General features: G+C 38.9%; 3 protein-coding genes across 12 annotated transcripts in view; 1 reads left to right on the top strand and 2 right to left on the bottom strand.

Moving 5' to 3' along the window:
• USP8 (ubiquitin specific peptidase 8) overlaps positions 1-13,950 on the top strand; it is an 88,714-nt gene that overhangs the window by 64,209 nt on the left and 10,555 nt on the right. The window lies entirely within an intron of this gene.
• On the bottom strand, positions 4,173-6,746 carry LOC125643969 (migration and invasion enhancer 1-like). Its single transcript, XM_075133307.1, has 4 exons — positions 6,665-6,746; positions 5,942-6,028; positions 5,480-5,556; positions 4,173-4,444 (listed from the first exon to the last, which is right to left on the bottom strand). The coding sequence occupies exons 1-4, from the start codon at positions 6,744-6,746 to the stop codon at positions 4,361-4,363; spliced, it is 330 nt and encodes a 109-aa protein (XP_074989408.1). The 3' UTR covers positions 4,173-4,360.
• The window catches only part of TRPM7 (transient receptor potential cation channel subfamily M member 7), a 130,678-nt gene continuing 127,339 nt past the window's right edge, over positions 10,612-13,950 (bottom strand). The window contains exon 40 of the mRNA XM_048867305.2: positions 10,612-12,109. Within this exon, the coding sequence (XP_048723262.2) occupies positions 11,979-12,109 (131 nt within the window). The 3' untranslated portion in view covers positions 10,612-11,978. The remainder of the gene's footprint in view (positions 12,110-13,950) is intronic.

Below are 13,950 nucleotides of genomic sequence, written 5' to 3'. Positions count from 1 at the left end.
TTAGGGTGAACTGCAAAGAATGGGGCAGCCAAATCCCCAAAAGCTGGTGGTTATTCCAATACTTAGATTTACCAAGTCAGAATAAAACAGCTTCTTTATTACCTTACTGGTTACTCGGAAGTCCAAACAACAGTTCCCTTAAAGTGATCCTGCCTCAAGCCTCCATCCAGGTACCCGTGTCAAATACGATGAAAATTTCTGGAAATCTTATTTCACTATATAAAAGAAAAGGCTCTACCAATCCCAAAGGATCGGACACATTACCTCCCAGGTTAATGAATGTTTCAGATCTTACTGTTCTGTGAACTCCTAGCAGGCCTGACACACTTACTACACCTAACACACTACTGTCATCATATTGATCTGTAAACCTGTCATGTGTCGTATCAAATAAAAGCTGGTGACATACAGTCAATATCATCATCATGTGATGTATGGATGGAGTGTACGGATGCTCACTGGAGGACATCACCATCTGAACGCCAGTAGGTCAACCTGACTCTTGAGATGAAGACTTTTGGGGAATATAAAGAGAAGAAAAAGGGCATCTCGTTCCCCATCACTTAGGGAACAAAAAGGTCAGCGTTCTTTGCATCTATGAATGATGGCTCCCCAGCTATTAGGGTTGGTGAGGCTGAAAAAGGGACTGTAGAGGTGAGAAAACTGCTTCGACAAAGCTTGGAGCCTGCTAAGGCTACATGTAAGTTCTTAGAAGCATGTTATTCTTTTGTTTGATTTGTTACCAGTTTCTATGATCTCTGCTTAGTATCACTTAAATCTCTGTCTTTATTAATAAACTTCTCTTTGGTTTATTATAAATTCCACTCAGTGCTGTTATACTAAAGCAAGGTGGGCATCCTTTGCTGAGCCAGCAGACTGGTTTCTCTTCTGTCTCTTTGAGACAGCGGACTCTGTATTCTGTGGGCATCCAGTGACAGGGGCTGGATGCTGCAGAGGAATGGTTTTTCAAGAGGTTTTGGGAAGTAGGTGCACCAAGAGTTCCCTGCAAGGCAAGGAAAGGCCTGGCAGAGTCCTGAGGAGTTTATTGGAAGCCGACACCCAGTCTAGCTGCAGCAAATCTCTCGCTCGCTTAGGCAGAAGGGTAACAAGGTGACCTACCATTCTGGACAACCCAAGAACACTACATAGAAAGAAGTTACCAAGTGGAAGATAAATAATGAAGTTATAAGGAGAGTCACTTCTCAGCTGCTGGCAGGTAGGGTCAGGATTGAACCTAAAGGACACTCATAATGTGATGTCAGATTCAAGGAAAGAAGTCAAAGTAAAGATCTGGTAGTTGAATTCCAACAGCTTAAAAATCTTTCATGTAGTGAACCTCCCGTCTGTTTCATTTTACTGGGAATTGTGCTGTTGTGTGATCAAACTGCACAAGCGCCCCCCACAAAGAATGATATGAAAGCCATCACTTCACTGGGTTATGTAGCTGTGCCTACAAAAACCTTAACAAATCTGAAAACTGCCCTTAACAATGGGTCTATTTACCCCCAAATAAATCACAGATCCCTTCAGAGCACTGGTAAGTTTTTTGTTGTTGTTGCTGCTGTTTTTGTTCTGTTTCAAACACAAAAGCAGCAATGGAAGATATTCCTAATTATCTGACCTGAGAATAATTATTTTGAAGTGTGAAAAAATGTGCTAGGCCCTTGTCACAACAACATGTGAAAAAGGATGCCTTATGTTGGGTTGGTAAAACAAACATTGCAATTTGTTTGAACACAGAGAATGTACCATAAGGATTGATTCTTTACATTAACTTGGAGATATGGTTTAAAAGTGCCAGGATTTGCTGTTTCTGTAACAGCCTAAAAACCATTAATCTTTGTAGCCAGAAGTCTGAGTACAGTTTCTAGTAGCTATTTATGTAAGGTTATTCTTTGCTAAAAAGAAATTCTGTCTACTTTGGTTTTGCTCTCCTCACACTAGAGCAGGTTTCCTGAATTGCGCAAGACTGGGTTTTTATTAGTCAGTTTGATGGTGGTGTAGAGTTACATTTCCTGCTTCATCACCCAGTGATTTCTATATTTTTAAGCAAATGGAGGAAAACTGTACCTAATATGAAAGTCACATCACACTGCATGAAAGAGGTCACTGTAATGACAATGGACTTTTCAGGAACACATTTACCAGTGCACTTGAACTGCACTTCCTTTAAGTGCCAACTCAATGGCACAGGGTATACAGCAGTTGTTCTGGGGAACCAGAGGAGTGATGCTTCAGATGACTCAATGCCCTACTGCTAGACAACTCAAGAGCAGTCAGTCAGGGGAGAGCAACTCCGTAAGATATCAGAATCAAGAACGCCTCAGAATAAAGAAGAATTTTGCTAGTTAGTATCAGGTTTGTACAGGATAAGCTAGAAGGGAGTGTATCTGTGCTCTACAATTGACTGGGCTGGGAAATTTATTAAAAGAGTGGGAATATAATGCCCTGGACACCCAGTGCTCATCCAGGAGCTTAGTTTGTAAAGATCTATGGCAGTATCCATTGCTGCTGCTCCTGACACTAGATAAGTAGAAACTATATATTCATTTCAATGTCCCTTACTAAACTACAAGATGTCAGGCTTTCCCTTAAGTAATATGCAAAGCCCCATCTGTTCCAGGATTCTGTGACTAGCACAATTTGCCACAAATTTCACTGCCAGCCACAGTCCTGTGTTTCAGAATCTAAGGTTTTAGTTAAAAAAAAAGTTTCAGCCCTCATGGTCGTGAAGAAAATATTGAAAAATGAATAAAGTGTAACTGAGGCAGATGCTGTTTTCCTGAGCCTGCAAACAGCTGGAAGCAATAGCTCCAAGAGGTGTGAATTTCCTGATTCCTCAAAATGGGTTAATGCAATGACGACAATTTATGTATTAACACTTAGCTATATCTCTGCTGATCAGTCTTCATTTTAGCAAGAACATCCACCTAATATGCTTATTAAACAATTCCAAACTGCCTCTCCAAATGCCAAAACTCCAACATGTCCCTTCCCAGTTGCCAAAAAATACAGCTTGCCCTCAGTGTCTTACATGATGCAAATCTGAATTGTCAGGATATAAGTCTACATGATACTGAAATAAGAAAGGGGGGTGAGGAGCGTGTAAAACTAAACTGAATTTAATATCAGGATAAATAGGAGCTACTGATCCTACTGTATTATTCACCTTCACATTTAACTACTTTAAAAGCACTTTCTAAAATTTATCTGGAGCTGCTACATAATTCTGAGTCTGCCACACCAGAATGCTGCAGAATCCAGAAGACCTGCCACAAAATTCTGGTTCAGCTTCCTGGAGTGTGCTCATGCCTTGGCTATGTAGAGTAAAAGGTGGCTCTTTTTAACAGCATTTTGTGGATTTCTTACTAAGCATTCCTAGAAAATGTATTTTCTACAATTATGCCGTATGTAAATATTTTGAATAGTTCTGTCACCAGTTCTAAACAAATCAGAAGAATTGTTGTTTTTTAAAATTAAATAGACTAAAATATGCAGTTCTCCAGTTGCTTGTTGTATCTGATGACCCTGATGTGAATAATTTTAAGAATCAAGAGGCACCTGAGTCCCTAATTGACTCTTCTACCTTAATGTCCCACCTGCTGGCTCTGCTTCTGGAAATGAGAAATTTCATTTAGGTCTGCAACTACTGACGTATCAACTTGTAAAAAACCAACATTGGACTTCACTTCAGGAAGAGAGATTATAAAATAAAAAAAATAAAAAAAGAGACTTCCCATATCTGTAAATGGAAAAACCTGTTGCACAATAGCTTTGAACTCCTTGAACGTGCATTCCTTTCTGTGCAAACATACATACTAGAGTGAAGGCTTCATTATATAGCTAACAAATCTGACTGCTCTAGCATAAGGTTCTCTAATTGTCTGCAGTGCTTTGATTTAAGTTAAGCACAGCCATGGAGCATCTCAGTGATCAGGGAATCTATGATGGAGCCATCCACTCTCAGTGGCAATCACAGTTGAGTTTGTCTGTTTCTCCCATTATTTGGGATTATCCCTTTAATTTCCTTGCAAATTAAGACCACTGAAATAAAACAACATTAATCTTCTGATAGCAATGCATAGTATAGGAATGCTATACATAATATAGGAGTTCAAGCAGAAATTAGGGTAAACAAAAGTTAAGGGAAAAAACCACAGGTGGAAATTAAATTGCAAAGAACTCATTTCTCTTTATTGTAGTTCAGTAAGACACACTTGAGCTCTGCATCCCAGGGAATAGTTTCTTGTTTTTTTTCCTGATTTTTATCATCTTTTTGACAAAAACAGTCATTAAAAGAATCTATTCCCAATTTGGAATCCAGGTGCCATTTCTAGTGGTTTAAATTCCGTGGTTCCTTCTACTGAAGGATGCAAATTTTTTTGTTCCTGATGATCTTCTCACAGCTTCCTCCAGCCTTAATTTTTTTGACTGCTTCCACGATCTAAAATCAAACCAAGACAGTAATACATCAGAACCCAAACTGCTATAGTTTTAGTGTTGGGGTGGGCAGCCCCCACATTGTCAGGCAGGAAGGGGTTAATGAACTGCCTTGAGTCCCAGAAATTAAGACTAGCCCCGGCTCGATTTACTGAAGTTCCTTTGGAATTAAGATATCTGTGAATATTCTAAAACACTACTCTCCATTTGGATTCCAGGGACTTTCCCCACCGTTACTATTTAATCCACCTGCCTATGCACTTAGCTGTCCTAATCTTGGCCTCCTCTCCCCTCACTGTGATGAAATCCTCTTGAAGGCGTTTCTGGTTCAGTGTAACAGCACACAGCTTTGACAGCTTAATGCATCGAGTGCCAAACAGCAGCACCATTTTTTAAATCTCACCTTATAAAACATCCTTTTCTCTTCAGCCTGGGACTAAGGTGTATACGGCATTTTGTGATGTATGCATAATAAAAATAATTACTTATCGTGATTGGCCAGGAGACAATGGGAGCTAGCTGCTAAGCGGAATGCTACTAGTAAAGGTGGGGATGGCAGTGAGAAGAGCACATGGTGTCGCTGACACTGGGAAGGAGGCTGTGCACTATAGCGGGAGGTGAATAAGTAGCCACCAAATGCTGCCAGGAGGAAGGAGAGTACTCTGCTGCAAGGGACGGGAAAGCAGCCTGCAACATCTGGTTTGAGGAGATTGGCTGCTCAGCTGCAACAGGGGTGTGGAACAGGAAAAGGCTTGCGTCTGCATGGTAACCCAGTGCGTGTCAAAAGCACTGGAATTTACCAATGGTAACCCTCCTAAAAAGGGTGGGCTGCCATTGGCTAAGGGCTGCTGACACCCATGCATGAAGGAATATGACTAACCTTTCTAGCTTCCACCCACAATCTGGGCCCTTTATCTGCGACCATATTTTTTTTTGGCACTGGGTCAGTCAAGCTGCTGCCTTTCTGTGGGGTGATGCACAGGCACATTTGCTATCTGAGACTGTAGTACGCAGTCGAACACCAACAATCAGAACTTACATCTTCTGAAAAAGGAAAGCCAGAGGTTTCGATCTTAGAAAATATCAGCTTGCCATTTATCTTCACTTCAAAGCTTCCTGCAAGAGAGAGATTTTCAGGAGCTATTCTAACAACATTTGTTGGGCCCATTTCTAATTAATAATGGTCTACCTCAGTTGAAACCCCACCTCCCTGCCCAAAGTTTTTGGGAAAATCAGCTTTTGCATGTGAATCTGGGTTGGACCCCGTCTTTTATACTGCTAACACATTTTCCATGTGACCATCAGCATATCTTACATGTTAACTCACTAATGAAGATGCAGCATTCTGTCATAAACAGCAAAAGGCAAGATCAGGACTTCCCTATGATTAATATACAGTTTAACTGAAACTCCAATTGACGATAGTGCTTATACATTTTCTACAAGACTTAGTAGCACTTGGTACTATTAATAAAACCTGTGTATTATTGCAATATCTTACCTTTCCTTCCCACTTCACCTGAAATCTCCGCATCAGGAACCTGCTCCTTGATTTTCTTGGCAAGCTCCTGATAACGGGCTGTGTACCCTCATCCTCCACTATAAAACCAAAGAGCCAAAAAAGGTTTAGCATCTATAAATCACTAATTAGCTTTAGGTTGGCAATTATGGATTAAGGATACATAGTTTTACTGGAATTTCTAGTGTAAATGTACAAACTGAAATCCTGGCCCTGAAGCCAGTGGCAAAATTTGCATCAACTTCAATGGGGCCAGAATTTTACCCAAGTCTTTTCTTACAGTGAGATCATCATCTATGGTCAGTCACACACAAGGATCAGCAATGTTGCTGTGCTACTAAACAGCAACACTACTAAACTGATTTGGGAATTTCTAGTGCTGTATTTCTCCAGGGAGACACTTCTGTTATCACAGACTGGTGATTATAAACCTATAAGTTTATCAGTAACCTGCAGGTTAAGGTTCCTTTATTGTTGCAAGCTGATATGTATTAACTTGCCCATTAATACAGCCTCTCTCAGATATTTCTTAAAACTACAGTACGTATAAATTACCCTCCGGTAGGATTAAGTTTTATTTTTAAAGAGTGTGGATGTAAATTATTTTCTTCACTATGGAAAAAGGTGTGGTTTTAAAATAAGCTAATTAACATGTGTTTAAAAACCCTACTGTGTTATGGCAATTTGTATTTTAAACACATTCACCAAGTTTCTTGGAAACAAAGACTGCTTCATAAAAGGAGGAAATCTTAGATATGTTTCCAAACTGGTCTTCTGGAATTTGCATTATGAGCCTTCTTTTGTGGTGACCAGTTTAAGAAGTTTTCTGATTGCCTACTCCAATTCAAGAGTCATTGCTGGCTTAAGTTTTCTAAATTTTTGTGATTCTAGTCTAACAGAGGCAGAGATCTGAATATAGCAATGATGTTGCTCCTACTGCAACTTCTTGGGCAGGATATCAGGAGAGCCCAAAACTACATTGCTTATGGTTACTTTGTAATTGCCACACAAAATGCAGTGTAGGGCAGTCTATTTCTGAGGTTCTCAAGAACCTCTCCCGGACAAGACATGCAGAAGAGTTACACAGGCAGGAATAAGATGAGACAGACAGAACAAGGACAATACACAAAATGGGCAGAGGGAAGAGAAATGGAAAAGGGAAGGTGTTATTTTTAAACCATGTAGGATACACCTTAAATATAATAATTAGCATTAGCAGATCTGTTAACAAGTGATGTACCTACCAACTCTGATTCATCTTCAGAACACTTCTGCTGAGATACTATACTATAACTATACTATAGTACTATAACTTCCACATTACAAATAGGGAAACTGAGGGAAAGTAGTGAAGTGATTTGGCAGTAAGGGGCAGAGTGGGATTTTAACTCAGGATTTCCTGACTCCCATTCCTGTGTTTATTCCTCCAGCCCACGCTGACACCACGTAAATTTACATCAACTAAGCATGCAACATTATAGTGCAATTCTGGAGATATGCACGAAGTGACATGTTTTATTCAGCTTCTGCATTCCACAAAAAAATTATAGCCCTTTTATATAAAGTCAAATACACTGTTATTCATACTATATTCGGACAATGACTCATAGCAGCTGTAAAAACAAGGCATAGGGAGGAAGCAGAAATTAAGAGTTATACTGAAAGTTACTGTAGATTAAAAACTTTAAAATATGATTTTGTTCCTTGTACAAACTAGCAGAAGTCTATTTTACATTCTTCTCAATGAACTCCTGCAAATTATATATTTTTTAAAAAATATAGTTAATATATATATTGATAGATCAAAATTCTCATTGGCTGGTACTAATCTGAGATACTAAAATGTATTATAACCAGCATATAAATTAATGTTATATGTTTAACCTTATTTTGTGAAATTCAAACTAAGGCCCAGATCTGATCAATAGGCAGATCTGGGGAGACTGCAAAGCATGGGTGCAGCAAGTCCACCTCTATGCCGAAACTGACTTAATTTTCCACACAAAACACTCATAAAAAGGAACAAATATTAACTATAAAAAGAGAAATAGTTGCATAATATCCAGAAGCCTCTCCAGAAGTGTCATTAGTACAATACATTTTAAAAATCTAAGTGATCTCTTACCAGTATTCAACATGCACTGTTACTCCCATGCTTTCTGTTAAAATCTCTTTTTCCTCTTGCCGTTATAAATTGTGTGGTATTGATTTAGAAACAACCAGAAAAAACTTGGGTAGCTGTGGAAAAGTGCAGTCACAGGCTGAAAAACAAGTGCCGCTCCTCTCCCAGGTCACATGGCTGATCATCGGTAGCTAGGGAACCAGCCCTCTGGGTGGACTCACCTTTTATGTACTTTCGTGACAGTGCAGTTAGATTGTTTAGCTCTGACATACGTCAGCACCTAAATACCGCAAGGGAACAGTCCTTAATACCTTCTGTTGCATTTGACTGATTGTTTTATTTTAAATTAACAAATTAATAACATTAAAAGGTTCTGGATGAAAGGGATATTGATGGCTGAGGAAGTGAGATTGCATTTTATTTTACAGGAAGTTGAGTCAACAGCAAAGAAAATGCTTAGTCATTTTATGATCACATATTATGCACACGAGTCCATCAGAATGCTTTTTAAAAAAATAAACAATGAAAAAATATTGGAAAATCTAGCTGAATGTGTCAGCTAAAGAATATCTTCTGGGGAAAATATTTCTTTAATTGTGTAAAGTCAACAACAAATGCTCCTTCAGTATGACGATCAATTCAGAGTTCCATATTTTCATTATAAAGGAAAAGGGAAAATTTTAATACATATCTTTTAACAATAGTTTAAGAACATATGAAAATCAGTTAATTGCCATTTGTTTTCAGATGGTTCAGAACAATTCTCCTGAATTGGAATAGATTTTAATCTTTTATTTTCAAAAATGTAGAAACTTGTTGAAAATATGGACTTTCAGTATTGTACCTATTTTTCCTATCTGATATTTTAAAGTATGCAGTGGATAGTTTAAACCAGAGGTCTGAAACCTGAGGTAAAGGCACCAACTATGGTGAATTATGAATCTGTTTTTGGGGATAGGGAAAAGATGTTGAATATACTTTGCTGATTCTTATGCTCAGTCATGGAGAAAAAGAGCAATCTTTACACACTTAAATTTAAACCTGGTCAGTTATGATGTTGATCCCTGCCCCCTCTAAATTTAGCTGAAACCAAACCAATTAGCATGGAATATCATGCATGTTCCAACAGAGAGAATTATGTTAGATAATTTGAGGTTAGTGGGACAATGCATTTGGCACTTAAGAGTATTGAAAATTAAGGGCTATTCACTTTTGAAAAAGTCCTGCTCTTTTTTCACCACATCTCAAACAGCTTGGGAAACTGTTTGCTTTTAATATTGTTGTTGTTGATCTCAAGGAGAATTAGCGCCTTAAGGACTATTTTTGAGATTGTGATTTTCTTTTCTTAATTCTGGAATCAGAGCCGTCCTGTCCATAGGAAGGACCAGGACAACCATGCTTTGGGGGGGCTCCACACTTCGGGGTCCAAAGGGCCTGGGGGGTTAGTGGGTAACCTGGTGCCGGCAGCAGGGGTGGGACAGGAGTGGAATGGGGGTGGAGACTGGGCTGGAGGATGGGGGGGTTGTCCCTGGCCCAGAGATGGCCCTGTCCAGAATTATTTTATATTTTATCTGGCACTAGGAAACCTGTAAATCTTATGAAACAAATGTGTTCTCGAGATGGCAATGTACATGGGGTTAGACTCACCCACAGCTCAATACTCAAACTCCTGCAGGGAATTCCAAGTCCTGCACATAACTTGCAAGCTTTGCAGGAGTACTGGTCCTAACGCATTCTCTGCTCCATAGTGGAGTGGCTCTCTACTGTCACACATCAAGATTTCAAAAGTTCAAAAATGGGTTTCAAAAAATAAATTCACAGGCAAAACACTAGTTGAGTTGGTATGAATAAAAACTCCATATTGTCAAATGTTTGTGTCTAACTCTCCTAGCCTGCAAATTTTGTGTGTGTATATATGGACACACATACCCACACTCACCCAGAGTTCTATTACATTTTTTTCCTGTAGTAACTGAAATATTTTTATAATCTTGCTTCTATTATATGTCCTTCCAGGTCCTTGATCATATCCCTGAAAAACTGCCTGTGGTAGACACTCCCTTTGAACACATCCTTATCTGGTTCATTAAATGTTAGTTTTGCTTGGCTAAAATATAATGATACAGGAATTAAAGTTGAAAGACCAGATTTACATATTAAAACTTGTCTTCCAGTTTACTTAACAGCAATAAAGACAGAACTGCAACCATACCTACTGCTCAGGCTACCCCATAATTTTATATACATATAACTCTAATTAAGCAATGTGTTTCTAATGCTAAATAAACATTTTAATTAGCTTAAAATTTTTATACTCATGTTTATTCATTATTCAAGTTATTACATAGTTGTCCAATAGGGGAGTTTTTACATTTTCCTCAAGCTTCTGGCATTAGCCACCTTTGAACAAGGATACCTGACTAGATTGATCACTCGCCTGATCTAATATGGCAATTTCTATGCTCCTGCATAAACTCATATTCGCCCCAAGAAACCTTAAGACATCCCTTTCAGATAAGGACAGCAGAAGTCTGTAAACAAGAATAAATTTATTTTAGATTTAAAGATTTAATGATATACAAAATGTATATAGTATTATATCTTTAATACACTTTACCTTTCCCCCATCAACATAAAACACGATTTAAACAGCTATTGTGTTCGTGCCTTAGGTTTGTATCTATAAGATACACTACGGAATAAAAAAAATTTATAGAGCTTTATATTGCCCTTCAATTAAAAATTACAAATTAGTACCTATGTAACAAACAAAATAAAAATCGCAGCATGAAACTTCAGTTGGACAACAGGTTTTTCTTGTTGAATACTCAACAAGATTTGGGACAGTTAAATTACATTTTATTGGCATAAAGTTGCATTGCAATCTCCCGTACTTTACATAATGCTAATCCAACCCTAGTCTTTTTTTAAATAAGTACCACAAACAACATAACATTAAAGATGTTTCTATACAATTTTAAATACATTTAAAAGTTCATGTGTACATTCTGATTTGATATACTGGTTTTATGAGATTTTTGGAAGGCATAACTTCAGAAGCAGTCATTACAAGAAAAAGCACTTCCCCGACTTGTTTCTTTTTTTCTTTTTCTTTTTTTAAACAAGACAACTTCTTGTTTGGACGAGTATGTACTCTTTTCTACTATATGATGTAATTATACCAGTCTATCCTGGCTTTATTTGTTACAGTGACTTGATAAAACTGAAATGTATAAAAACAAGAAATTTCATTACACAATTAAGGCTCTATTCCATACAAACTGGCTTCACACCTATGAAGCTGAATCCTGATTCAGGAGACAAACTCTTTATTGGAATAGATCCATTTCTGACTTCAACCTCAGCATACTGGCACGATATACACAGATCCTTTGGATCCGTTCCCTTCCAAAGGCCAGATGAAAATACATGGCATCTAATGAGATGGGTCACTTCTGATAATGCCCAGGGAAACCTGACAATGAAGGAGGATGCAGTCTCCCTTTTCTCTAGCTGGCTGACAGTAAACCAGCTGCCAAACAGACACTTTGCCTTAAAACATCCAAAAAAAAGTCCTTTTAGTCAAGAGCCTATTGCACCACAGGATTAGACGAACCTCCATTGGACAAAAGCAAAACTAAAAATACCTTCTCCTAAAAAGATCCTTTAAAAACATTTCATAAATACTTGTCATTCAACCCTTAAAATAATCAGCTGCCAGCTCATCTCTGTAAATGGTTACCACAAGTTGTTAGGTCCTTAGATTATGGACCAGACATCAAAATTCCACTTATAATGCTTGGTTCTTTGTTTTGATCTCTCTTTCATCTGATTTTATGGAAGACAGATAATCTACAACTTAGTGACACTGTGTAAAGCCAGTGTTTGCTCATGTCATTACAGCATCAGGTGAATAGAACTAGTTGATTCTGATTCTTTGGTGCAGCTTCCAGGCTGAATTGTCAATTCGGGAGAATCATCCTGAGGAAATATAATTTTGTCAGGCGTATAGTCATTTCTCTTCAGATCTACATTGACAAAAGAAAAGACAAAACAACAACAAAATGAATGTTAATATTTCTTGGTTTGGTAAAATCAAAGGGCCATTAAAATCTTTAAAACACATTTAAAGATCTATGTATGCTTATATAACAAACATCTCCTGCCATGCCCCCAGTGTAAAAAAGAGAGTTTAAAATGGTTTGTTAACTGTTTAGGCTACATTAAGGAAACTCAGTTTTAAAGTCATTTTCAGAACCTTTCACTTTCGTTCTCTTCTGAACCCACTGCATTATAACAGAGCACTAGCTATCATTAAGGTTAAGAGCAACTTTTCTGTTTCTAGCTTGACTCTTCCAAGTGCTCTAAAATCCGCATGGTTGCTTGGATTTTCCTGACATTTGGAATGCCTCATGCTGTGGTGGGATGCTGTTAGTGACCCAAATTTGGGACCATCTGATGCCATCCCTAGAGAAGAAAACTGCTTATTAAAATTGACATGTTTTGGCAACAAATTTTTGCACACAGATAGAGATCAACCAGGGCTGAAATCATCACACCAGAGTCTCAAACACCTTCAACAGAAATCTGGAAAAGGTTGGAGGGAATATTGCTAAAATCTTCCTGTCAAGGTTTTATTATTCTTTTGGGGAAATGAAATCAAAGTATTTTTGTACACAAAATAATGCTTGCTAGCATGGAAGAGGCACATTAGGGGGTAGAGGAGTTGGAGGAAATAGAGGTTAGAGGGGCTTGGGGCTGCATTGAGGGGAAGGGGGTTTATGGGAAAGGTGATTACAGGAAATGGGTGGTAGGAAAGGTGAAAGGGTTTTGGGGCTCACAGGGGCAAAGACACTAGGAAAGGAACATGGGGGTAAGTGATAGGGGGAGAATAGGGGCAGTGACACGTCAGAACCACATTCTTCCCTTCTGTGATTGTGCCAAGATCTGTCCCCCCCATCCCACTATGTGCAATCTGAACCCCTCTTCATGCCCTCCATCATGGGAGCTGGAATATGGGAGGCCATGCCTCTTGGGTGGGTATCTGAGCCCTACTCCTCCCCTCTGAGTGAGAGCCAGGTTCTGGGGTTTGTTTTTCTGGGTGAGTGTCTGAGCCCCTCTCCCTGTCCCCCTCATGTGAACTAAGATCTAGGGGTATGAGCCTATTGCCCTGCCTGACCCCTCCCCCCATGTAAGCCACAGGAAGCTCTGCCCCACTGGTGGAAAGCTTTGAACAATCATGCTCAGCCCATTAACCTGGAACACACTGCTGAGACTAAGGTGAGGAATTGAGAATGGGTATGTAAGATACATATCACAAACTCTTCAGAACTGGGGAGGAGGAATGGGAACATTCACTGACATGAATGGATTAGCTCATCTGTCTCAGAGCTATTGTTTTAGGTTATATGCACCTCCAAAGAGTGTTCTCATTCATCTGAGACCATCACATGGATATGACTGGGCCATTTCAGACCTCTCTGAGCCTTCTATGCCTTCACGATTATCCTGTGCTGGATATCTGCATATTGCAAAGCCGCTGCTGATGATTTATTTTATACAATATTACAGTGGAGCACTAGTTCTGCTACTGTTAAGATTGAGAAGATTTTTCTGTTTAAATTTTTTTTTCTAAGTGTTCCAAAATCCACATGCACATCCTGATGGTCTTGAAATTTGCTGTGCCTTATAGTGATCCAAATTTGGGGACATTTGCACAAGATGTTCCTGAGATCCCGCCTCCCCTGATCCCCCCCCGCCCCCCCCCCCCCAGCTTTTCTTACAATTCACAGATTCTACCAACTTTTTTGTGCACACTTGGCACAAAAAAATGTTAATGGTTTAATGGGACAGGAAGGGGAGAGTGAGC

The sequence above is a fragment of the Caretta caretta genome, chromosome 10 (assembly GCF_965140235.1).
Source record: "Caretta caretta isolate rCarCar2 chromosome 10, rCarCar1.hap1, whole genome shotgun sequence".
Lineage (NCBI taxonomy): Eukaryota > Metazoa > Chordata > Testudines > Cheloniidae > Caretta > Caretta caretta.
The sequence above is the reverse complement of the archived record's forward strand: the minus strand, read 5'-3'. Positions and strand labels throughout refer to the sequence as shown.